This window comes from Olea europaea, chromosome 1 (genome assembly GCF_002742605.1).
Source record: "Olea europaea var. sylvestris chromosome 1, O_europaea_v1, whole genome shotgun sequence".
Taxonomy (NCBI): Eukaryota; Viridiplantae; Streptophyta; class Magnoliopsida; order Lamiales; family Oleaceae; genus Olea; species Olea europaea.
Genome location: NC_036237.1, coordinates 20,799,126 through 20,823,041, shown reverse-complemented (window position 1 = coordinate 20,823,041; position 23,916 = coordinate 20,799,126). Strand labels below are relative to the sequence as shown.

General features: G+C 36.5%; 6 protein-coding genes across 7 annotated transcripts; 2 read left to right on the top strand and 4 right to left on the bottom strand.

The window, feature by feature from the left end:
• Window positions 1-1,665: 1,665 nt before the first annotated feature.
• LOC111396870 (60S ribosomal protein L37-3) lies at window positions 1,666-2,544 on the bottom strand. Its single transcript, XM_023023460.1, has 4 exons — window positions 2,468-2,544; window positions 2,229-2,364; window positions 2,025-2,126; window positions 1,666-1,936 (listed from the first exon to the last, which is right to left on the bottom strand). Exons 1-4 carry the CDS (start codon window positions 2,468-2,470, stop codon window positions 1,890-1,892), a joined length of 288 nt encoding a protein of 95 aa, XP_022879228.1. The 5' UTR covers window positions 2,471-2,544; the 3' UTR covers window positions 1,666-1,889.
• A 471-nt stretch (window positions 2,545-3,015) lies between these two features.
• LOC111396865 (60S ribosomal protein L37-3) lies at window positions 3,016-3,902 on the bottom strand. The gene is made up of 4 exons (XM_023023447.1): window positions 3,818-3,902; window positions 3,579-3,714; window positions 3,375-3,476; window positions 3,016-3,286 (listed from the first exon to the last, which is right to left on the bottom strand). The coding sequence occupies exons 1-4, from the start codon at window positions 3,818-3,820 to the stop codon at window positions 3,240-3,242; spliced, it is 288 nt and encodes a 95-aa protein (XP_022879215.1). The 5' UTR covers window positions 3,821-3,902; the 3' UTR covers window positions 3,016-3,239.
• Window positions 3,903-4,164: 262 nt separating this feature from the next.
• On the top strand, window positions 4,165-8,715 carry LOC111396855 (ATP-dependent DNA helicase DDX11). Of its 2 annotated transcripts, none has more exons than XM_023023425.1 (9): window positions 4,165-4,339; window positions 4,427-5,083; window positions 5,176-5,264; window positions 5,927-6,280; window positions 6,503-6,799; window positions 6,892-7,137; window positions 7,222-7,443; window positions 7,709-8,249; window positions 8,348-8,715. In XM_023023425.1, exons 1-9 carry the CDS (start codon window positions 4,210-4,212, stop codon window positions 8,545-8,547), a joined length of 2,736 nt encoding a protein of 911 aa, XP_022879193.1. In that variant the 5' UTR covers window positions 4,165-4,209; the 3' UTR covers window positions 8,548-8,715. The 2 variants fall into 2 exon arrangements, with proteins under 2 accessions (XP_022879193.1, XP_022879183.1); XM_023023415.1 differs by having other exon boundaries at window positions 5,924-6,280.
• A 1,992-nt stretch (window positions 8,716-10,707) lies between these two features.
• On the top strand, window positions 10,708-11,793 carry LOC111405730. The gene is made up of 2 exons (XM_023034754.1): window positions 10,708-10,780; window positions 10,887-11,793. The coding sequence occupies exons 1-2, from the start codon at window positions 10,708-10,710 to the stop codon at window positions 11,609-11,611; spliced, it is 798 nt and encodes a 265-aa protein (XP_022890522.1). The 3' UTR covers window positions 11,612-11,793.
• Window positions 11,794-11,949: 156 nt separating this feature from the next.
• Window positions 11,950-14,335, bottom strand: LOC111396859 (putative Peroxidase 48). The gene is made up of 4 exons (XM_023023435.1): window positions 13,912-14,335; window positions 13,339-13,527; window positions 13,088-13,253; window positions 11,950-12,623 (listed from the first exon to the last, which is right to left on the bottom strand). The coding sequence occupies exons 1-4, from the start codon at window positions 14,245-14,247 to the stop codon at window positions 12,139-12,141; spliced, it is 1,176 nt and encodes a 391-aa protein (XP_022879203.1). The 5' UTR covers window positions 14,248-14,335; the 3' UTR covers window positions 11,950-12,138.
• A 764-nt stretch (window positions 14,336-15,099) lies between these two features.
• LOC111396850 (kinesin-like protein KIN-13B) lies at window positions 15,100-21,696 on the bottom strand. The gene is made up of 12 exons (XM_023023401.1): window positions 21,354-21,696; window positions 21,013-21,240; window positions 20,265-20,456; window positions 19,877-19,978; window positions 18,984-19,061; window positions 18,813-18,894; window positions 17,558-17,717; window positions 17,164-17,466; window positions 16,675-16,893; window positions 16,234-16,585; window positions 16,087-16,152; window positions 15,100-15,618 (listed from the first exon to the last, which is right to left on the bottom strand). Exons 1-12 carry the CDS (start codon window positions 21,513-21,515, stop codon window positions 15,442-15,444), a joined length of 2,121 nt encoding a protein of 706 aa, XP_022879169.1. The 5' UTR covers window positions 21,516-21,696; the 3' UTR covers window positions 15,100-15,441.
• Between the last annotated feature and the right edge of the window lie 2,220 nt (window positions 21,697-23,916).

The following is a 23,916-nucleotide window of genomic DNA, read 5'->3' as shown; positions in this document are numbered from 1 at the left end:
CTAGCGAGTGACACACTACATCTTTCCAGCCCAATATTACCCCTCTCATCTCTCCCCCACCTTTGCCTCTTTCCGTCCAGCGCCCTCCCTGCACCATTGACTATATATATGAAGAGAAAAATGGCAGTGTTGTATATGGGCTTTAGGGTTGGGCTTGCCCCATAGGCTCTGTCCAGTCAAGAACCCAGAGGGTAATATTCTGTAAATCCCCGATGGCCTAGCCCAGTCTGACAGAACCCAGATCCAGTATATGCCCCAAATTACACTGGACGACCCGACCCAGCCCACTTTACAGACACTACATCTTTCCAGCCCAATATTACCCCTCTCATCTCTCCCCCACCTTTGCCTCTTTCCGTCCAGCGCCCTCCCTGCACCACTCCCAGGTCACCTCTTGCCTGTCACTAGTCCACTTCATTTACGTGGTAGTAACACAAGTTGCACATAAAACTATTATCCACTTCGGTTAAATAGAGAGCAACACGACGAGCACATAAGTAGCTCAACTATTGTCCCATTGGCCCCTCACTAAAACTAGGAAATAAAATGAAAAAAATTGCACACGAGTTTATGTCCCAGAATATGTAGGCATAACAACTATTGGTCAACATAAGTTATTTCCCTCAGCTTGCAAGAAGATGGAATTTTTTAGTTTTATTTTTTCTAAGAAACTACTCAGCAGAAAGCAGGTCACATGGAATTGATGCAGACTCTTCATATGAAAGATTTCATGGGGTTTTATGTGGTTGAGGGTTAGAGATCTCCGTCATTTCATGAGAGCAAAAAGATGAGTCAAACGGAATTGAAATCTTGATATAACTAACCCCAAAGACAGAAAACCCTCTTGAAATCTTTCATACGAAGAGTATATGCATCAAAGAGGTATGTCAAGGCTGTGCAGAACTCCAACTTCATCATTCAACAACAACTTATAAGAATTTACAGGCTCACAAAACCCTTCCACAGGTAATAAAGTATATTTAGCTAGTCAGCATACCAAATCTAAATAGTCATTCGCCCATCTCTTAGCATTAAAAGGTCACCAGGACCCAGAATCACAAGATGTAGCCAGAGCAAATCTTCAATACGTATTCTAATGCCCTGAATTGCTATCATGTTAAATGACCTAAAACATGGAGATGGACTTCAGAACTTGGCAGTTAAGAACCTTTTCTAAGGATCTTAAAGGACAAAAGCCCACACATAACCCTCTAATCAACAAATCTGTAATGGTATACTCAGAAAGTTACGGTATATGTGGTATTATTCTACAACATTTTGAGACAATTTTGGAATACAGGAGACAATTTGTAAAATCTAAATAACACTTCACCTTACGCACACCCCCTCCCTCCAAACTTCTATCAATTCTCACAGTCGAGGAGCTTTCATCATCTCAAGTCTACAGAAGTACAATCAGCACAAACAAGACAACTATTATCATTATCGCAAAATAATGACCCACAGGAAATGCATACATAAAAGTTCAGAGTTAAACATGCAAGCAAGGTACTTCTTCAAATATAATGAACCATAGAAAAAACAGAAAAAGATAGTCCAGATTACTCAATAATAATTTCAGAGAAACAGGCACCTGTCGGCCTCTAAAATGTTAGCTATGATTAGTATGTCAAGACATGAACTTACGCATAAGAGTAAATAAGATTAGCGCACAATTAAAAATAAGCATTCCAACTTACGTCAATCTCCTGTCTGTAAGAATTAAAATGCAAACTCATGTATCCAAACAAAATTAACATCAATAAGGATCCGAAAGGCAAAAACGCTTCAAATGATGTTCTAGAAAATTCAATTGTTCCCTTAATGATTTAAAATACCAATAGAAGTACACTTTAACATAAGATCCAAATCTGAATCCTGAAATACCCTCAAGCAGAAGCAGCTGTTCCCTTTTTCCTAGGTGCAGCTTGAGTGCCTAAACCAACCATCACAATTTCAAATTAATTACCAGACACAAAATTACGGAACTTCAAAAATCAAAGCGCAAACTACCAAGCTTATACCTTCTCTGAAGTTGGTCTTGAATCTGCGCGGCACGTGGCGGAGATACCTCATGCGTCCAGTTCCAGTAGTCTTTCTCCTTATGGCCTTCACACTCCAGTTGTCTGAAATATCGTATCATACAAAAAATAAATCAACAAAAAAGTTTAAAATTTAAAAACAGATTGATATATGCGAATTTGAGAATTGTAAAATGAAACACGTACATGTCCTCTTGCGGGCAGCAGGATAGGCACAGGCAGAGCAGCGGCTCTTCTGGATGTGGAAGCTTCGCCGGCCGCACCTCACACACAGCGTGTGTGTCTTGTTTCTCCTCTTGCCAAAGCTCCCTGTTCCCTTCCCCTACACACATACAAATGCAAGCATTCAGGCCAAATGAACATAGACGAGATCAGGATTATAATCTGGACATACATATAGATATAGAAAGAGAATAATTGGTTACCATGGCTGCAAAGTTGCAAAAACCCTAGTTTCGGCCGCTGAGCTTCGAAATGAGAAAAATGCGTTTGGTGTCGTAAGAGTGACTATATATATGAAGAGAAAAATGGCAGTGTTGTATATGGGCTTTAGGGTTGGGCTTGCCCATTATTATTCTACAACATTTTGAGACAATTTTGGAATACAGGAGACAATTTGTAAAATCTAAATAACACTTCACCTTACGCACACCCCCTCCCTCCAAACTTCTATCAATTCTCACAGTCGAGGAGCTTTCATCATCTCAAGTCTACAGAAGTACAATCAGCACAAACAAGACAACTATTATCATTATCGCAAAATAATGACCCACAGGAAATGCATACATAAAAGTTCAGAGTTAAACATGCAAGCAAGGTACTTCTTCAAATATAATGAACCATAGAAAAAACAGAAAAAGATAGTCCAGATTACTCAATAATAATTTCAGAGAAACAGGCACCTGTCGGCCTCTAAAATGTTAGCTATGATTAGTATGTCAAGACATGAACTTACGCATAAGAGTAAATAAGATTAGCGCACAATTAAAAATAAGCATTCCAACTTACGTCAATCTCCTGTCTGTAAGAATTAAAATGCAAACTCATGTATCCAAACAAAATTAACATCAATAAGGATCCGAAAGGCAAAAACGCTTCAAATGATGTTCTAGAAAATTCAATTGTTCCCTTAATGATTTAAAATACCAATAGAAGTACACTTTAACATAAAATCCAAATCTGAATCCTGAAATACCCTCAAGCAGAAGCAGCTGTTCCCTTTTTCCTAGGTGCAGCTTGAGTGCCTAAACCAACCATCACAATTTCAAATTAATTACCAGACACAAAATTACGGAACTTCAAAAATCAAAGCGCAAACTACCAAGCTTATACCTTCTCTGAAGTTGGTCTTGAATCTGCGCGGCACGTGGCGGAGATACCTCATGCGTCCAGTTCCAGTAGTCTTTCTCCTTATGGCCTTCACACTCCAGTTGTCTGAAATATCGTATCATACAAAAAATAAATCAACAAAAAAGTTTAAAATTTAAAAACAGATTGATATATGCGAATTTGAGAATTGTAAAATGAAACACGTACATGTCCTCTTGCGGGCAGCAGGATAGGCACAGGCAGAGCAGCGGCTCTTCTGGATGTGGAAGCTTCGCCGGCCACACCTCACACACAGCGTGTGTGTCTTGTTTCTCCTCTTGCCAAAGCTCCCTGTTCCCTTCCCCTACACACATACAAATGCAAGCATTCAGGCCAAATGAACATAGACGAGATCAGGATTATAATCTGGACATACATATAGATATAGAAAGAGAATAATTGGTTACCATGGCTGCAAAGTTGCAAAAACCCTAGTTTCGGCCGCTGAGCTTCGAAATGAGAAAAATGCGTTTGGTGTCGTAAGAGTGACTATATATATGAAGAGAAAAATGGCAGTGTTGTATATGGGCTTTAGGGTTGGGCTTGCCCCATAGGCTCTGTCCAGTCAAGAACCCAGAGGGTAATATTCTGTAAATCCCCGATGGCCTAGCCCAGTCTGACAGAACCCAGATCCAGTATATGCCCCAAATTACACTGGACGACCCGACCCAGCCCACTTTACAGTTTCCCTCGAAGCGCGGGAAAATTTCCCCAGCCCTTGCGAAACAGAAATTGATTGCATAAATTATCAATTTTCTCCTCACAATTAACAGGCAATCAATTTGGTAGTAAGAGAAAAATGGAAGAGGATTGTCAAATTGAATTTCCAGCATTTCCGTATAAACCCTACCCAATTCAGATGGATTTCATGAAGTTCCTGTACAAATCGCTCGATAAAGGAGGCATTTCAATGCTCGAAAGCCCCACCGGTAAGTAAAATGAGTGCACCCGAACTACCTATGGTTTAATTTTATTTTTCTGAATGTCGTGTAATTGAATATGTTATGTTGTTCCAGGAACAGGGAAAACCCTGAGTATAATCTGCAGTGCACTGCAGTGGCTAGTAGATAAGAAGCGTCAGGAAAGTATAAAAGGTGCGCTTGGTTTGAATCTGCAGGAAAATTTGGGAAATAAGTCATGTTTGGATAATGATATTGATAATGAACCAGATTGGATGAGAAATTTTGTGCCAAATAAAGAATCTGATACGCATGAAAAGAAGAAACCTAAAGGAAAGAAAAAATCTGGGGTTCGGTCAAAGGATACTTTTAGTAAAAAGGAAAAAGAAGAAACTACTAGGGATTTAAGTAATAGCGGTGAAGAAAAAGGGCTAGAGGGGAATGTGAATAAAAGGGAAGGAAAAAATGTGAAAGGGAATGTTGGGATTGATGAGGGGGATGAAGAGTTTTTGCTTGAAGAGTATGAGAGTGGAGAGGAAAGTGATGGAACACTGAAGAGGAGAAATTCTGGAGCTGATGTTTGTTTGTCTAGTGATGAGGAAGAAGAAGATGGGTTGGGGGACGAGGAAGATGGAGCAAGATTGAAGATTTACTTCTGTAGCCGGACGCATTCACAACTTTCACAGTTCATAAAAGAGTTAAGGAAGACTACATTTTCTAGCGAGTTGATGGTTGTCTGCTTGGGGTCTAGGAAAAACTTCTGCATCAATGAAGGTATTAGAATGAAATCCACGTGTTTTTGTGGTGGAACGTACATTCATACAGTACTTGTCTAACTTTATTGTGATTACATGTATCTTCATCAGAGGTGCTGAAGCTAGGGACCTCCACCCTCATAAATGAAAGGTGCTTGGAGCTTCAAAAGAATAAGAAAAATGAAGCTTCTAAAACGATGGTATGAATAATTTTGTTCTTGAAGCATTCTCTGGTGCATTGATGATTGGATTTTGGTTTCATATTGTCAAAGCCTTTCTTTTCATTCATGAATTTGGTCTACCTCCCTCTTTTTACAGTAAAAACCTACTAAGTTTCTTCACTTTCTTTATATTTTTTAGAACCTCTTATATTACATAATTAACATGCTATCGTGCTTGAACTAAAGCGAAGGCATTAAAATGCGCTGCATAAATCAATTGAAGTGAAATTGAGTTATTTTCTGTTGGATATTGTTTGCATTCCATGTGGATATTACATTTTGGACAGCATATATTTGAAATCTTCTCATATTTGACCAAGATACTTTCATCCTACCTAAATTCTATTATTTAACTTAATCATCTGCCAAATGGTTACCTTCACTTGCAATTTGGTAACGGGATCTCATTTGTGTTGCTTTCTTCCCATTTGTCTATATTGTCAATATCTGCTTCGAAATTTTTTCAATCTAAATAAAAATGATTTTTTTACTTTTTGAAGTAGAACAACTTGAAATATACACCACTTGTAACTCCTTAACTCAAACTAACACTTATTTTTTTAGAACTTTTTCAAGTGCTAACCATTCAAATGCTGTAAAATATTCTTATGTTTCTCTGAAGTCATGGTTCTAATTAGCAGAACTTGGGAGCTGGAAAAAGAGTTCACCGCACAAAGGCTTCCTGTGGATGTCCAATGCTCAGAAGTCGTAAGGTAGAAAAAGAGTTTAAGAATGAAATTATTCAACTGGAACCACTGGACATTGAAGATCTTGTTCGTATTGGACGCAACTTGGGAACTTGCCCATATTATGGTTCAAGAAGGATGGTGCCCACAGCTGATCTTGTCATTCTTCCCTATCAATCTCTTCTTTCAAAATCATCACGTGAATCTCTTGGTTTAAGTTTGAAAAATAGTGTCATTATCATAGATGAAGCTCATAATCTAGCTGATACTCTGATCAGCATGTATGATGCAAAAATTACTCTGTCCCAGGTAAATAATAGTTTCACATCTGTTGTCTATTATAACACCTTCTTCAAATTCAGTTGTGCTATGTGCTTTTAGATGATTATTTAAGAACCCATATTCAAAAAGTTAGTCTATAGACCAGAGATATGAGCATCTTCAATCCACCTTCCTGTTTGACGTTCTAAATTTCTTTCATGAGGTTCAGTCCTGGTATAGTTTCTAACAGTTACTTGGACCTCTGTTCAGCTGAATCTCTTGCAGTCTCACTTAGGGGGATACTTTCAGCGATTTCGCAATCTCTTAGGACCAGGCAACCGAAGATACATTCAGACTCTGATGGTCCTCACCCAGGCTTTCTTAAGGGTTCTACTTCCCGATGGGAAGCTTGCAAATCATGTTGATCCTTTATTTGAGTCTGAGGAGATAGAAATTTCCTTAGATTCTTCAATGGCCATCAATGAATTTTTATTTTCCCTAGACATTGATAACATAAACTTGGTCAAACTGTTGCAATACATGAAAGAAAGCAACTTAACTCACAAGGTGCATGCTCTGTCCTTATCATCTATTCAATATATAATTTCCAATTCTTTTGTGTGCACAAATTTAATATTCCATTGTTTTCTGCCTCTTAGGTCTGTGGTTATAGAGATAAGGTAGCAGTCGCCCAAAATGGTTCAAGTGTCGAAGATGTCAAAGCAACAACTTGCAAGGAAGAAAGTGCAGTATCTTGCTTTCGGGCATTGGCTGACATGCTAATCTCCTTAACCAATAACGATGGTGATGGAAGAATATTAATTTCAAGGCCAAGGCTAACATGTCGTGGGCAAGAAGGGCATATAAAGTATGTCATGCTTACTGGAGAGAAGATGTTCTCTGAGGTTTGCATATTTTTTTGCACCTTAATATTCTAATGCACTTTAATTTTAGTTTGCATAGTTAAAGTCATTCATCATTTTCTGTAGATTGCTGATCAAGCACAAGCTGTCGTCTTGGCTGGAGGAACTTTACAACCTATAGAGGAAACAAAGGAACGACTCTTCCCATCATTACTGCCAGATCGGTTGCACTTCTTTTCATGCAGTCATATAATTCCTCCAGAGAATATTTTGCCTATTGTTGTTAAACATGGGCCTTCTGATCAGTCCTTTGATTTCAGCTACAAACTCAGAAGCCAGCCAAACATGGTGAGAAAGCTGTGTACTTTCTTTCATCTTCTCACCATCAAATGTATTGCCACTCTCGTATGTTTCAAAAGTTTCCTAATTGATAAATGTTCAGGAATTCGACATTCTTCCCCTTACTTGTATTCAATGCTGTCCTTTATTATCATTCTGAACCACCTGTAACACAATAACTAAAGATTCAATTGAACTTCTGTCTCTCTAGAAAAGTTGTTCCAAAATTTCGTAGTTTTGCTAATTGCTGCTGCATGTTGGACTGAAATGACAGATTGAGGAGCTGGGACTTCTGCTCTGCAATATAGTGACAGTAGTTCCAGAAGGAGTAATTGTGTTTTTTTCATCATTTGACTATGAAGGCAAGGTTTACGATTCTTGGAAAATATCAGGCATGCTTACAAGGATTATGAAGAAAAAGAGAGTTTTTAGAGAACCTAGGAAAAACACAGAAGTAGAAGCTGTCTTGAGAGAATACAAGGAAACAATTGATGAAGTATCCACCAGTAATCCTACGTCCTGCAATGGTGCAATTCTTTTTGCAGTTGTGGGAGGGAAGATATCAGAGGGTATCAACTTCAGTGATGGGACAGGTCGATGTATAATAATGGTTGGATTGCCTTATCCTAGCCCATCAGACATTGAATTGATAGAGAGGGTGAAGTATATTGAGGGTCAAAATCCCAAGTCTTGTGTCTATGGTAAACATCGCAGTGGGGATGTTCAAACTGGATTTCACATCCTTAGAAGTTGCAAGGGCAGAGGAAAAGAGTACTATGAAAATCTTTGCATGAAAGCCGTAAATCAATCAATAGGTGCAGCTTCATTCTAGTTTTCTTTTTACATTAATACATCATAAATGCTTTCTTGCTAAGTCTATTTTCCTATTTTATGTCAAATTCTACTGTTCTAGGGAGAGCAATTCGGCATATAAATGATTATGCTGCAATTTTGTTGGTTGATATGCGTTATGCTTCTGATCCTGCAACGATTGGAAAGCTTCCACAGTGGATCAAAAGTCGTCTTGTTCCTACAACTGAGAATTATGGCCAAGTCCACAGGTTGCTGCATCAGTTCTTCAAATTCCACATATCAAAAGGAAGCAATCAGTAATAAACTTCTGATAAACATTGGTCAGATGTCAAATTTGAGTTGAGATGGCGGTTTTACATTGTAGATAGAGAGCTGGACTCAATATCGATTGTATTGTTTTAAGTTGTTAGTTAAAAGAAACATTTGCTTTACGTTCTTTCTTTTTATAAGCATACGAATTTTATTCAACTGAATTGGTGAGTACTGTTACGTATTGACACACTTGATCGACCCATTGGGGCTCATGGCCCACTTCTGTCAAACTACGTGGCATTTTATCCGAGGCCCCAAGCTAACATGAGTAGACCAGCATGCTATAACAACGCTCATGAGATGGCCCAAGTGCTAACGCCGAAGTGAATATGTCGAGGTGGTCTTCCATTCGAGGCCCATCACTCTAAGGCTCAATCTTCTCCGAGGTCTTTAGGCTCTAAGCAGCACTCCTCCTTAGAGATATAGTCTTACACAAGGATCATTCCTGATTGATTGATGGGACGCCCATCATAGAGTTCAAGTGTCTTGTCTTGTCGATGTAGCGGCAGAGCCGCCGATTAATAAATGTGTAGCAGGCTAGGAAATCAAGTGTGATACCTATAATTTGACATGTAGACTTACGAGATGCGGCTACGTGTACTCCCAACCGAGAGTCACGATCTAAATTGTAATACTATAAATACTCTTCCATGCATCTCTCACAGGGGTAATGCAAGATTCAATACAAGAATAAATACATCATTCTTTACATTTTACTCTCTTGCAACATACATGAATTCATACACACATTCTATAAATATCGATTAGTAATTATTGTACAATCGTTATACAAACTTCTAGTTGGGATCTGAACGTTCTCGTCTCGCGCCTTTGAGCTGCTCCCACACCCCTTTTTTGCTACTGGTTCTATACCGTCCATGTGTCTTAGCGTGTTAGACCAGGCTTACGTGTGTACAGGTAGGTTCGATATCTGTTAACAACATATTTTGGGGTCAACAAGTACAATACTACTAAATCTAGAGAACGAGATATCAACTAACATGTTTGGCTTTCCTATTAAACAAAACAGCTTAGGATGTTAATTTCTTATCAATTTTCAGGACTATTAAGATGCCAATGACGTAGTATGTTTGGATAATCTTAAACTTTAAAAGTTTAAATAAATTAATCAAAGTTTGAAAATAAGTAAGTTATTTTGATGTTAAAGTAAGAGTTTCTTTAATATATATATATATAACAATAATTCTCTTGCTTGGACCACGTACGGTACGAAAAATGCAGTCATGAGATGAGTTTCAATTTGTCTTGTTAGGACATAATGGTAATAAAAGATTATCGACAGTGAATTAATAAGTGAGTAGAATGAATTGGTAAAATAAAGTCGAGCATAAAAAGATGTAGATGAGAGTTTAACCTACATTTTTTCTTGATCGATAATTCATGTTTACCTTGCATTGGTACTTACGTACTTTCAATAATCATCTTTTAAGATATGATCGTCGTTTCTTGTAAAATGAAAATGTCAAAAATTTCTTGTACGAAACGGGACTCAATTAGAATTCAAGAAACTAAATGTTAACAAGGATTTGATTGCAAGAACATATGCAATTAAAGAATGAAATTTGTACAAGAAAGGGATCTATTTAGATTAAGTATGTCAATACTTCCTCTTGTTTTAAAACCATACAAGAACTCAACATTTGCTCCCATAAAATATTTAAATTTAACGCGACAAACGACATCTATGCTAACCCATGTATTCATAGTTATTAAAAATGATCTAAAAAGTGATGTATTTTCAATACAACAGTTAGATGAGCAATCACCAGCAAGGTTCCAACTTGTCTTCTGTTTGGAAAGTGACTGGAATTAATCAGTTTGGTCCCTTTTTCCTACCAACGTGGGTTGCCAAGATAATGGGCCCAAACACCTCCTTCCTATAAATGCTATCAAAATTTGTTAAGAAAATACTAATAATTATGTATCTTGGATTATCTTTAAACCTCTACAATCATTAGGTATGGTTCTTTGTTTCAGTAGAGATAAAAAAAAAAAAACTCAGGACTGCTTAGCATTCATTAACCTGCCAAGTATTGGATAAATTCTATTAATGCACCCAATGGCCAGACTAAGACATGTTAGGTGTATAGTATTTCACACATATAATACTGTTATTCCTTTATGAAAATGGGGCATTTACTTGAGTTGGAGCCTTCTCTTGTAGGAGGACTGAAAACTGAAGCCAAGTTGTCCCTGATAGGTACTCCATTGTCCTTTATCTCAAAGTTACATAAAAAAAAAATAATAATAATAAATAAAATACCATTATTCAGTTCTTTTTATCTTTGTTGGTGGTGTCTATGTAGAGGAAAGACAGATGAACAAGCATCACAGAGCAAAAGTAAAGCCACAAATGCAGATGCTGCTCAAAGAAACCTTTTACAACACCAAAAACTTCTTTTACATTACATTCCAAAATCTCAAATCATGTCTCTTAGGAGGGTATCAAAAGCTGCCTAAAACTCCTCTTGTCAAACCCATCTTTTCGACTAAGAATCCAGAACTCCATGAGCTGAATAATTTCTGTAAAGATTCCTCCGATAAAAGTGAGATACCGAAGAAAATGGAGGGTCGACTCTCACCAGAAGAAGAAATGAAGGGAGACAAAAAATTTAATGGAAGCTCCATGAATATTGTGGATAAAAGCGGATTAAAGGAGTTGAAAGAAAAGAAGACTGATAAATATTCCAAAGGCAAACAAGTAGAGTTCATTTCTAAGAATACAGATGCTTTAGCTAAAAAAATGAAAGAATTGGAGATGATGGATGTGAATGACATGGATCATGTGCTGGATATAGAAGAGGTGCTCAATTACTATTCTAGGCTCACCTGCCCAGCTTATAAAGACATAGTTGACAAGTTTTTCATGGATATGTATGCTGAATATTATCTTCCACCGCCCTCGGCTAGTGTTCGCAGTTCAATGAGGAAACTGGGCTCAGTCAGTGTTCATGGTTCAATGAGGAAACTGGGCTCTGTCAGTGTTCACTGTTCAATGAGGAGTCTTGGCCCTTTAAAGCTGTTGAAGTGAAGTAAATTTCATTCTTTGCACATATGAACCCATATATATCCCTTCATTCCACTGTCTGTGTGTGTGTGTGTGTGTGTTGTTCATAAATGAAAATTCTCTCTTCAAGTACTGCAATTTCTTTGGCCAATAATGGAAATATGTACCTTGAAATTAAATTCCATCATCATCCATTCTTGTTATCATCTGTAGATTTCTCTGTAATGATCACTTTTTTTGATATCTTGTGCCTACACAGACCGAATTCAATCCTAAATTTTCCCTTATAACTCTTGCATGAATTGAGATATATTGAGAAAGTTAACTTTTATGATGATTAGTGATAGGGATACTCATAACGATAGAAAAAAATCATAACCATTTATATGCCATTGATGAAAATTCATCAAATAAATCCTGTCCAAGCTAGTAAAGTTACAAAAAGCGATAGTAAAGCCAACTAAATGTGAAAAAGGTGAATTTTATGGGACAAAAAGAACATAATCCAAATTCAGATAGGCAGAACAAGATGAGCATTGCAGCCAGATCTTTCAGTTCACTTTTCGGCAATTACGTCGAACCTGGCCCATTGGTGCTGTCAGGACCTGGAGATTGGACAGTTTGTTCATTGTAAGTCCAAAGTCCCTTTGGAACAGGGAAATATCTGATGCATATGCTCGGACCCAATTCTTGGTTTCTTCCCCTGCTGTCAGCTGCTGATCAACAAAAAGTAATCCCTTGCCTTGAAGAAGACTGGAGTAGTATACCGTACCAAAACCTGTTCCCGGTCCCTCATAATCCATCTTCATTGCGGGATCGTTAAACGAGGCAGTTGATAAGCGCTTGACGGAGTGTGAAGGTGATAATGATGGTGATATAGACAGTGATGATGATGAGCTATGGCTTCTATTGCATTTTGATCTCAAAAAGTTGAGAAATTCAGTATCTATAGAGGGGTCAGGCCCTTGAGTTCCACTGAAGTTATAAAGACGGTTGAAAAAGAATTTGCAGTGAATCGTGCCGGTGCTGTGGGCACCTGTGACCTCAAACATAAAAAGGAAGGCAAAAAGGAACTCAGCTCTCATCGGATTTGATGTTGTTTGACAAAGAAGAATGCAAATAAAGTAAGAGTATATAGAAATTGTAAGTATCGAAAAGGAAGTTCATAATCTGATCCGTTTTCATCTAACAGGAAATGCATTATTTAAGAAACGAAAAGAAGATAATCTGATTTCTTTTCATTTAGTTAGGGATTTTTACTCTACAGAGATCTTTAATCAAAACGGGAGAAATTTTATCACTCGGTACTGAACAACTAAGTTCAGGTATCTCAGTAATCACTTTTCGTTGATTTTCAATTAAATAAAATGACGTTAGACAGGTCATAGAAATTTGATACATGCAAGCACATCAGATTAGCTGATTAGAGTTCATAAATTGTTCCATTTGCACAGTTAAAACAAGAAAACAAAAGATTAATAGATAGGAAAAAATGTATACCTAATAGACTGACAGTCTCTCTTTGATCAAATCCTCTTGATGCAAATGCCTCGATTGTTTTAGAGAGATTGTCTTGGGGAGTAGGAAGCTCATATGTTGCTACTTCTTGAAAAGAAACTGTACTGTCTCTCCTACCGGTATACAGAGGATAGAACGGGCCACCAGCCTGAAATTTAAAAGATTTTTAGTGCATAAACTACGCCATGCCAAACGTGTAATAAAAGAATGCACATTAGCACAAGAAGATTTACCAAAAGGACACTTTCTCTTGCCGCCAAAACGACAATATCAGCACAAGAAACAATTCTGGGGCATGCTTTTTCAACATTCAACTTAATGATGTCAATCAGATCAAACCCCTTTAAAGATTCATTCGGTGGAGAATCTTTCTCACTCCTTATTCCATCGGCAGCATCCAGTAGAACTGAAGCATCACACCCCTATTCCAATAGTGATCATATAGAAAGTTGTAATCACAAACCAGTATAAACTCAAAATAAATTCACAGAAACATAATCAAATTTCCTTAGAATTTACAATTCTCAAGTCAAAATGAACAATATAGACTTAGAAATCCTTCTGCAATATATTATGAGGCAACATTAGCCTAATCCCCAAAATGAACGTAGGGTAATAAAGTAGATAGAATCTACAAAACAGATAATTAAAACAATTTCATCAAATAACTCAAAGCAACACTCTACGAACAGTCTAAGAAAATTGGATCAAATTTAGAACAATTAAATCATTTCAACCGTAAATTCATGGTGAAAAATAGAAACCAACAGGATTCACTGATAAGTGAGTAGCTTAAAAAAACTCACCTCGACAAAGCAATCATGGAAAAGCAGCCTCAACAATGCAGGGGCAACATTTTGCCGCAGATTGAAGAGTTCATGAACAGTTGCTCTAACGATTTTCTCGGCTAATGGGCAAGATTCATTGTAGTAATCATATCTGAGAGATCCTTGACGAGAATTATAAGAATGAGTTTCTGGGAGCTTCTTTTCCACCTTATTTCTTGATTGAGCCCTTAAAAATGAATGTGAACTGTCAGTAATTCGTGATGAACCCTTGTTGGTTTCTGCATGTTGGTTCTTCAAAGAGAAGAGAACACATAGTAGAAATACAAGAAAGCTTAGTTTTCCCGTGAAATCCATAGCAAATTATTACAAGGTTTGCATCACGAACTCGTCTCTCTCTCTCTCTCTCTTCTCAAGATTGAGTTGCCGAGCTTAATGGGAGCTACTGTGAAGTACCAGATCAAGTAAGACAGCGCGGGAAAAAGAAAGATGAAATGACAAAAGCGCCCTTGTAACTAGAAGTTTGTTACAGAATCGATCCAACGGTATAAGTTGATCGGTATGAATGACAGGAGGAAGTGGAAACTATAGCGGCTTTTTTGTGGAGAATATTTTACTTCAATAATTTTGAATTGTGTTTAAGAAAATATAATTAGTAATTTTATAACGGTAATGCCGAGAATACATTAAAAAATTTTAAAAGTAGGATCAAACGAATTACTTCCATGTTATTTTTTCATTGACGAAAAAAAAAACATTAATCAAGCAATTTCTTTATGATTAAGAATTGTGACAATAAGGAATGAATTTCGTATGCTTTTTGGCCTATAACACAAAGGTCTTTCAAATACTCATCTTTCACATTGTAAACAAGTCGACGTTTTCCTTCTGAGACATGCTTGTTGTACAATTCCTCACACATGAGGGGACCCACTATTAATAAAAAATTGGTGGGCCCCCTCACGCATGAGGGGGTTAACCCTTTCCTTCTCGGAAACACTTCAATTTTGCCTCTATTTGGTCAGCCGAAGTTTATGTAAACTTTTAATTGAAAGTAGGGAATAATCGCGTCTTTATGTTTTGGTTCGATTTGGTGAATCTCAAACTAATTCAATCATGTCATGTGAAGGTAAGCATGCCATTAATGGGATCACAAATACTCTCCTCATATGAACCATGCAAGGGCCAAAAAGGCCATGAGAACATCAGTGGATCACAGACAAACAGCATGGAATCATTCAAATTGAAACAAAGGTCTTTCTCACAACATTCGATAATATTAGGAATTACATGGCTGCAAAGCTTTAAAATGGCATCAGCTGCTGCATGATTTTCTGTAATTTGTTAAAAAGAAAAATAATGATGATGAAATTGAGATGGGGGCCTTAGTCGGATGACTCGAGCGACTGCTGACACCCTATATTTCAACTTGAGGCCTGAATATAGTAACTCACAAATTTGCATCAATCCAACAAACAATTTCCTGATTATGACATCAATATTCCCAAGCAATATGCATCACACTGAACTCTCTGCATTTTCTTATGACACTTAATTACCAGAAGATACTAGAACGTTTTGCTCCTTTAGTCGTCTTTGGAAATGAGCCAAGCGATTCTGTAACTGTAAGATACCGGCAGCCTTTTGGGATAGGATTGTATTCAATCTGGTGACATAATCATCTAGCTGATTACCTGGTTGATCGGCCTCGACCAATAGATTCATCTCCTGCAAAAGGCCAACGAAAATTTTGATTGAGGAGCGTAGACTTAAAATATAACTTGTGTCTATATAGAGAATTTAGACACATATCTAGTTCACCAATCAACGTAGCAAAATCTAGAACCGAAATTGGCCTTTTAATCGATAAACAGAAAATGAGATAGCTACAATTCAGATAAACTCTGTTGTGAACGCTGGTAGTTTGCATCAGAATAATATGATCCATCTAAATCAATACCGCATATACTTGAGAACCCATATAAAAAGCCTCAACATACTATACAGAATGATCAAATAGTATTATAATGCACCAATGCTAATAACCTAAGACGGTGTCTACATTCAAGAACCGTCTGTGTGTGGACAGTAATATCTTGGTCTCAATCTGACTAACATTGTTATATTGCACCACCAGCTAAATAAAAACTGAAAAACAGAAAAATGTGCTGGAGCATCTATAAGATTATCACAGACCTCTCGAACAATATCCATTGTCTCCTCCACTTGTCTCCTATGAGCATTGACTAGATCTTCCTCTTCCTACGAAATCAAAGAGACACGGAAATCAGCACCTGCATTGGAATCAATTTGTTGTTAAAAAGCAATTTTTAATGGTCTTACCTTTAATAGAGAGTTCAAATCATCGTCATAGTTTGAGTATTTCATATCAGATTTAAGAGGTTCCTTCCACTTCGACTGGCCGTTCGCTCTCCTCATTTTATCGTCCATGTTAGAAAAACGGTATGATTCAACTTTTGAGTTTTGCTTCCACACAGGCTTGTCTTGATCGTAAAACTCTTCGTCATATTCTTCCCTGTCAGTTTGTTCAGGCCATGAATCAACAGTGTCATCTTCAAATGTTGATGCAGATGGTAAAATTGATGACAGGGGTTGTGTTGTTGATTCCTTCAGATTTGAGGTTGATGAGAAAACGTCTTTTTTGTTGTTGTTCCCTTTTGAAAGGCTCTTCACCCTATAATTTCCAAAAAATAAGATAAGACCTTATAAAGAAGGAACTATTTGACCGGCAGAAAATTTATATCATCAAAAGATCCGACTTACCTGTCCGCATATCTTAATGTGTTTAATGTATGTTCACAGGATCCCGCATTGGGTGAAACACATGAAATCATCACAGTACGAGAATTTCCAACAAATGAATCCCTTAAGACTTCAGTTAATTTACTGCCTCTAAATGGAATATGCCCTTGATCATTATCAAGGGCTCTAATGCACTCCTTCAAGGCAAGCAAGCTTTTGTTAATCTCAGCTCCTTCCATTCTGCATATTCAGAAAAAGCTAATTGAGAACTCATTAAAAGAAGGCAAATTGTTGGTATCATATATCAATAACATCAGAGAGACCAATGGACACTACAATTATAGCTTCTTCTTTCAAATAACAGATAAGTGTTGGGTAATAACAATGTCTTGCTATATAAAGTGCCAATGTTATGCATCCTCAAAAACAACGTTTTTTTTAACACCAGATTGAATGTTTTTTTTTTTCAGAGAAAACAAAGGAAGTAGAAGATGATTAAGTAGTATATACCTAGTTTGTTTATCATTATCAGTAGTATCAGCACCGCGTTCACTACCAGCAAGGTCTATGAAGGAGAGCTTGCCAACAACTCGAGCAGGTTTGGATTCACTGCCATCAGTTGACCTCTTAATGGTAAGCTGAAGAATGGCATGTGAACGGGATGATTCCTCATTTGCACCAGTGGTGCCTGTACTTCTTGTTGCATTTCCTTTCTCAATAAGGTCCTTAATTGTCTCCACATCTGATACTTTGTACTCTTGCAAGCCTACAATACAAACTTGTTGTTTGCCATCCTCTCTCATGCAAAGCTTTCTACATAAAGAAATATTAAGTGTTGTGAGAATCCATATGGTGACTAGAAATAGATCAATGATTTAAGTAAGAATCAATCGGGACATCTTACTTTCTATCGCCGAGTAAATCATATAATTTTCCTCCATATATCTCAAAGAAGCTTACAAACAATTGAAACCCTTGATTCCTGTAAGTGTGATGCATGAGCCTCAAGATATCCCTAGATGCCTTTAGGGGTAGTGGTTTCATCGTAAAAGTTTTGCCACTTCCTGAATAAATTTCAGAGAGAAAAAAAATGAAAAGTAAAAAGTTAGAAAAAGCTTATAGATTAGTAAAAATAAATTAGTAAATAATGAGAGGAATGATTGTACAAGAACATAAAAGTATAATATTCATGTGAAGAAGAAAAGCTGACACGACGATAAGAGCAATTTGTATATTTGTCAAATTAAAATTTTAAATCCTTGCCATCCCAATCCTATCAAGATAAAATGGGGCTACATCTTAAAGGGAAATAGGATGACGTTGAGAAAAAACAACATTTAAATAGTGGGTGTCTTTCAAATATGACTGTAATCACTCCTCAGCCTATCATAAGCAACAATGTTGGCTTTTATTACTGCAAGGACCAAAATTTAGCCCCTTCTCATGTTCTATTTGATGATACAAAACGGCAGATAAAGACCAACCATGAATTTTATTCATTTTATTGATTTAGCAAAGCCTCACGTGATAAGAGAGGTCCACGAAAGCAGCTGCAGAAATATCCAAGGATTTGGAGGATAATCAAAGTTGGTTAATAGTATCACCTAAAACATGCCTTCAAAGAAAGGGTTATTGACTGATGCTTTAACAGGCTGGTGCATATCTCCACACCACCAATAAAAAGTACTACTATTAGTACTTAATTTGTTAAACTAGATAAGCAAAAAATTTCATCCAGCTCCATCACTTCTAGATTTTCTGCACATAATGTCAATACCAAATACAAGTCCGTCTTACACGTCTAGGTCAATTATTCTAATCTATGACATCTTTGCCTTTGTTTGGGATTTGTCTTGCTTCTCTTGCAAGTCCATGGGTAGATGCAAAACCAAAAAGATCTCAATGTAAACTTTACTTTGGCATGAATGAGGTATTCAAGCATGTTCTTCTCCACATTCTTAAGAGACTCGCCTTGAGGAAACTTGAAAGTAATTCCGTGAAAATTGAAGAAAAGTTAAATTAGAGAACTCAAGTACGACCTGCAAGTATGCAACAGGTCCACCATGGTATATGGAGACCGAAACCAAAACTTGAAGTACAGAAATAAAAGTTAAACAAACAATGGCAAGCTTTCAATGCCAAATCCATCTGACAGTTACCTGTTTGCCCATAGGCGAAGCAAGTTGCTTTGGTGCGTTGGAAAATTATTGGAACAATGGGCTCCACAGTTTCACAATAGACCTATAGATATAGTATGCGGATCACAAATAAGAAAGTCTCCAATACACCACAAGTATTACATGGTTTCCACTCAAGTTCATGCTTATTACCTCATCATTTGATACTTCCTCATTCAGCACAGCATCAAAGACAAATTCATGCTTCTCCACATATTCTGTCAAGTCAACCTGCAGGAAATTAAGAATCAAAAAAACATGGAGCCTCATTCTATAAAAAGTTCTTTAAGAATCAAAAAAACATTGAGCCCCATTCTTTAAAAACTTCTTTTTCCCCAAACTCATTTTCAATCCCACATTCTCCCAATAAAATAATTTTACACATAAGCCCGAAACTTTTAACCACAAATTCTCCCAAAAAAAACACCATTACAAAATCTATTCTCCCAAAAAATGGGGCTCAAACAAATCCTTTATATTTCACAAAGAAATTCCAACAACAATCAGTTCCAAACAACTATTACCCGTTCATTTAATTCGCATGAGACTGTTATCATGAGAGAATAAATTAGTCGATGTAATCCATTATCTACTACTTTCGCTGCAGAACAGCTAAAGGCAAATGGTCTTAATATAATCCATGTCTCTAACTAATAACTTGAAGCAACCTTATTCTCTTATTGTAAAAGAAATCAATCAAAATTAATGCGTGTGCAAACATGCAGCATTAAGAAAGGTGACCATATGAGTTATGAAAATATTGTCAAAATCACTCACAAAGAAAAGCAAATAACCAGGAGGAAAAGATGTCCTGAAAGTAAACAAGTTATAATTGGCAATAGAATCAATCTTTGTATATATTAAAATTTAAAATCATAAATCCAGTGTTCTAAATTATAAGGACCAGTACATGACATCTCATTGACAATATGTAAGGCATCAAACAACTTCAGAAAATTATAACAAGAGGACATCAAAAAAGACCTATCATACCAATCCTTATATATAAAAAATTTAAATAAGCACGAACAGATACTGTCACGGACCTTAAATTTTGTCTCATGGACGACGAGAGAATTAGATTGTGTTTCAATGATATCTTCCTCATTCTTTGACAATTCTTTTTTGTTTAATGGTCTTTTGCGTACCTGCAACCAATCAACAGTTATCAACAGCAAGGTGAAAAGCATCATTACAGTCTCTGACTTAATAATCCAGAGTATGAAAGAAATTGTAGTGAAAGAATTTGCCTCTTGGTGCAAAGATTGCATTTCATGAAATTTACATAGGTAATACAATTAAAAGACTAATATTTTATAAACATTTAGAATCAGAAAAGTAGGAAATGTAGCTATAGGTAGCTACAGACTAATCAAGCAAAAAAAGTATGAGAACAATTTTATTAGAGCACTAAAAAGTGAAAAACATACATACCACCACTTTGATCTTTGCAACATTGCTGGCCTTCACATTGTCAGCTGCAATGCTTTTCATAACATTGTTCTCTGGCAAACCACGAGCTTTGCCTGTTTGTTTATTGTTTCCAAGGTATGGGTCGGAGTCATCAAAGCTTCTCCCCCGTGTAAAATGCATTGAGGTGCCACTATACAGACTAGGAGCTGGCATCTAGTTTCCAAATACAACAAAGAGAAAAAAAAAATGGGGAAGAGTGGCAAAATGTTTCAAATCCAAATTAATGCCATGAGACTTATAATAAGATTTAATATATAATGTGCTATCAATTTTCTAAGCATAATCTCATATTTAGAGACAACTAGCTTAGGGCTTATTTTTAGTTACCGTGTATCCAATTTTCTAAACTCGATAACATTGGAGAATGCTATGAGTGAAATAAAATCTTATGACATGTTAGGAAAAAGATCATCGGCATCATCCATATACAAAATATTAGTTAGGCTGGAGTAATTAAAACCTAAAGTCAACAAAAAGTAAAATGAAATTCACACACAATTAAACTTCATTCATTTCACAACAAGATATCAACTATAAGGGCAATTACGACCCAATGGAAAACCAATTCAGCAGCACACCAGGATACAAAATCCACTAAGAAACCTTACAGTGAAACCGTTCTAAACCATTTAATTCAGAGGACAACAAAAATCAAACTTTTACTAATTCATTCCCTCGATTTATTGTCAAAATCCAATCAAAAATCTACCTCAGTAAGTAGTTCGGTGTCCAGAGAATGCAGATCCAAGAGCCCTGGACTATACTCATTTGGCGAAACCTGCTCCTCCCCGTTCCTTCTCTGACTTCCCGGCCGTGAATTTAGTGGTGGCGTCAATGGTTCAGCAAACAAATCGCTTCTTCCACTGTAAGTCCTCTGCGCCTGCACGCTCCTAGACATTCTCGAGTCCTGACCCCCTCCATTATGGTGTCCAAAATCCTAATTTTAAAAAATTAAAAAATAAAAAATCGAAAATTTTTCCATCTCAGCGTCAGATATTCAGATCTAGCATACATGCAGTCAACAAGAAACGCAGAATAATAGAACTGCACCTGAAGTGGAGGAACTGCATTGTTAGATGACTGCAGATGCTGAAGACCAGCTGATTGGAGCCATCGGTCGTTTGATGATGATTCTAGAAAATTATCGGAGTACTGCCGCTGGTGGTGCACAGTCGATGATGCCCCAGATCTCTGCCTTCCAACAGCATTCATTTTCTCTCTCTAAAATTCACGATCACAGTCCAATCCTTGCGTTTTCTATATCTAAAATGAAAAGATTGAGATGGATGAATGAGAGATGCAGAGAGAGAAAGAGACAATGAGGGTTTGCAGAGGCAGATGAAAATGTAAAGACTTTGTCGGAGAGAAGCTATGAAGTTCAACGGCTGCGATTCATTTCTGTACAGTAAAAGTTTTAAAAAATTGAAGAATTTTATGGAGAAACCGAGAAATGGAGAAAAATTGAAAGGTAAAAAATTACAGGAATTACCATGGATTAATTAACAACCTAATGGGCCTGTTAAAAATTTGAATCTCTAATTTGAAAGTGGTTGAGAGCGGCATGAGTTATACGTGTGACAAATTCTATTGGTAGAGAGTTGACAAGGGTAGGTGGGGCCCGCTCGTTTTTGAATTGAGGGTGCTATCTGTCAAATCCTTTGCCGTTTCACATGGTGGGGCTGTGTCGTTTTTGTACCACTATTCTCCTTTACTTAACGACTAACTTGACATGTGTCGCGGTTCGACTAAAATATTAATGTTATTAACTTTTTGTAAAAATTTCAGAGCAATGTTCTTTCCTTATGTTTCAATATCTTCCTTCTCGCGTATTCCCTCCTTAAGTAAAACAATTTAAGAAAGAAATTCGTGAAAGACAAGATAAGCACAAATTTTCTTGAAGTGAATATTAAGAATGGGTATGGTAAGGATAAGACCCTACGAAGAGGGAAACTTAATCTTTACCCGATCCCACATGCGTCTCCCCTTCTTTTACCTAATGCCTCCTCCCATTTCTATTTGTTCAAGAGTTTGATGGATGCTTAAATTTCAATGTCGAGCTTATCTAAGCCCCGTTTGATAGGGATTTTTTTATCGTTATTTTACTATTCAAGTCGTAATTTTTGACTTCTTCTCTTACATGTGGACCCCACTTTTCTTCTAACGGTCAAAAAATCAATTCTCAAAATCCCTACCAAATGGGACCCTAGTATCTACTCAAGAGTATCATGAACTTAGGATAGAGAGATTAAAAAAACAAAAACAAAAAATGAATGAAAATATGAGACGAGAGATAAAAGGGGAAAACACACAAATAAAGAAAGAGGAAAGGGCTAAATAGATACAAGTGACGGTAGATGCGAAAAGATAAATTGGTGAAATCATTTTAAGAAATATTAAGTTGGATATTTTACTTGTAAAATTTGCCTCTTGAACCAAATAATTAAAACGTTGACATTTTCCACTTAAAATCAATGCAATAAAAACTTCGAAAAGTATATGTTGTTGATTAATAATGTACATCTCACATATATGCGTATGTGATACGTTGAAATACATATTTTTCTATGAAAAAGATGGGAAAAAGCAAAATCCAAATTGCATAGTTTGTAATACTATTACAATTAAAAAACGTGGAGATACCACATCATTAAGAATCTAAGGATATCGCATGAATTGTCAAATGATAGCTTGTCCTTGAATACTATCTTATTGAACAAAGTTCTGGATAATGCTATCGTTTTCATGTCACAAAGTTCAATAGCAACTCTCCCAAAGACTTATTTCCTTAGTGGCTCAAGGCCTCCGAGAGGAAGCCTTCTCAGTTTTTAACCTAAACTATCACAAAAGGTTCAAATTCAACATTAGGAATCAATGAGCCTTTGTAGTCTTTTTGTTCATGTTTGGGTAGTTTACATCTTTATAGATGTATTTTGTCGAGCTTCTCTCCAAGACGGTATCAACAAGTTGAGCACCAAATAAATTTTCCGATAGTTTTTTTTATTATTGCTTAATTTAAATGAGTGAAGTAATCAAACCTAAAATGAGTTGAGAGATCTTATAGATCTCTTAGTCTTTTATTCAAAACTTGTGCTTCAGTTTTTGATGCAGCTAAGGAAAAATTATTCTTTAGTTTGTATCCAAATATATATTTGAGGAAAATGAGTTTTAGAATATTAGTTTTTTGAATAATGTGTGATTAAAAAGTAAGAAAATTATTTTATTTACGTGCATGATATTTTATTGTATGAATATGTAGTTAAAAAAATGAGTTGAGAAATTTTTTTTAATTTAATGGAAGACGAACAGGAGCATAATATCATGGGTTGTGATAAATGCTAGTATTTTTTACTTGGTATTATCCTAATTAATATAGGATTGAATTCGTGTTTACTTCCCACGTATAATAGGATGTGTTGTTATGTATACCATAGGGCTGAAATTGTTAACCATAAATGGGAGTCTCCGTATTATTTTTTGAATAATGCTACCTAGCACGAGTGGTGCTAGAGTATCAAGTTAGATGGTTACACTTCATAGGTTTATTTAATGAGTCATGTGACTTTGGAATTAAATGAATATATCATTTAATGTCATATAATTGTCATCTAAATCG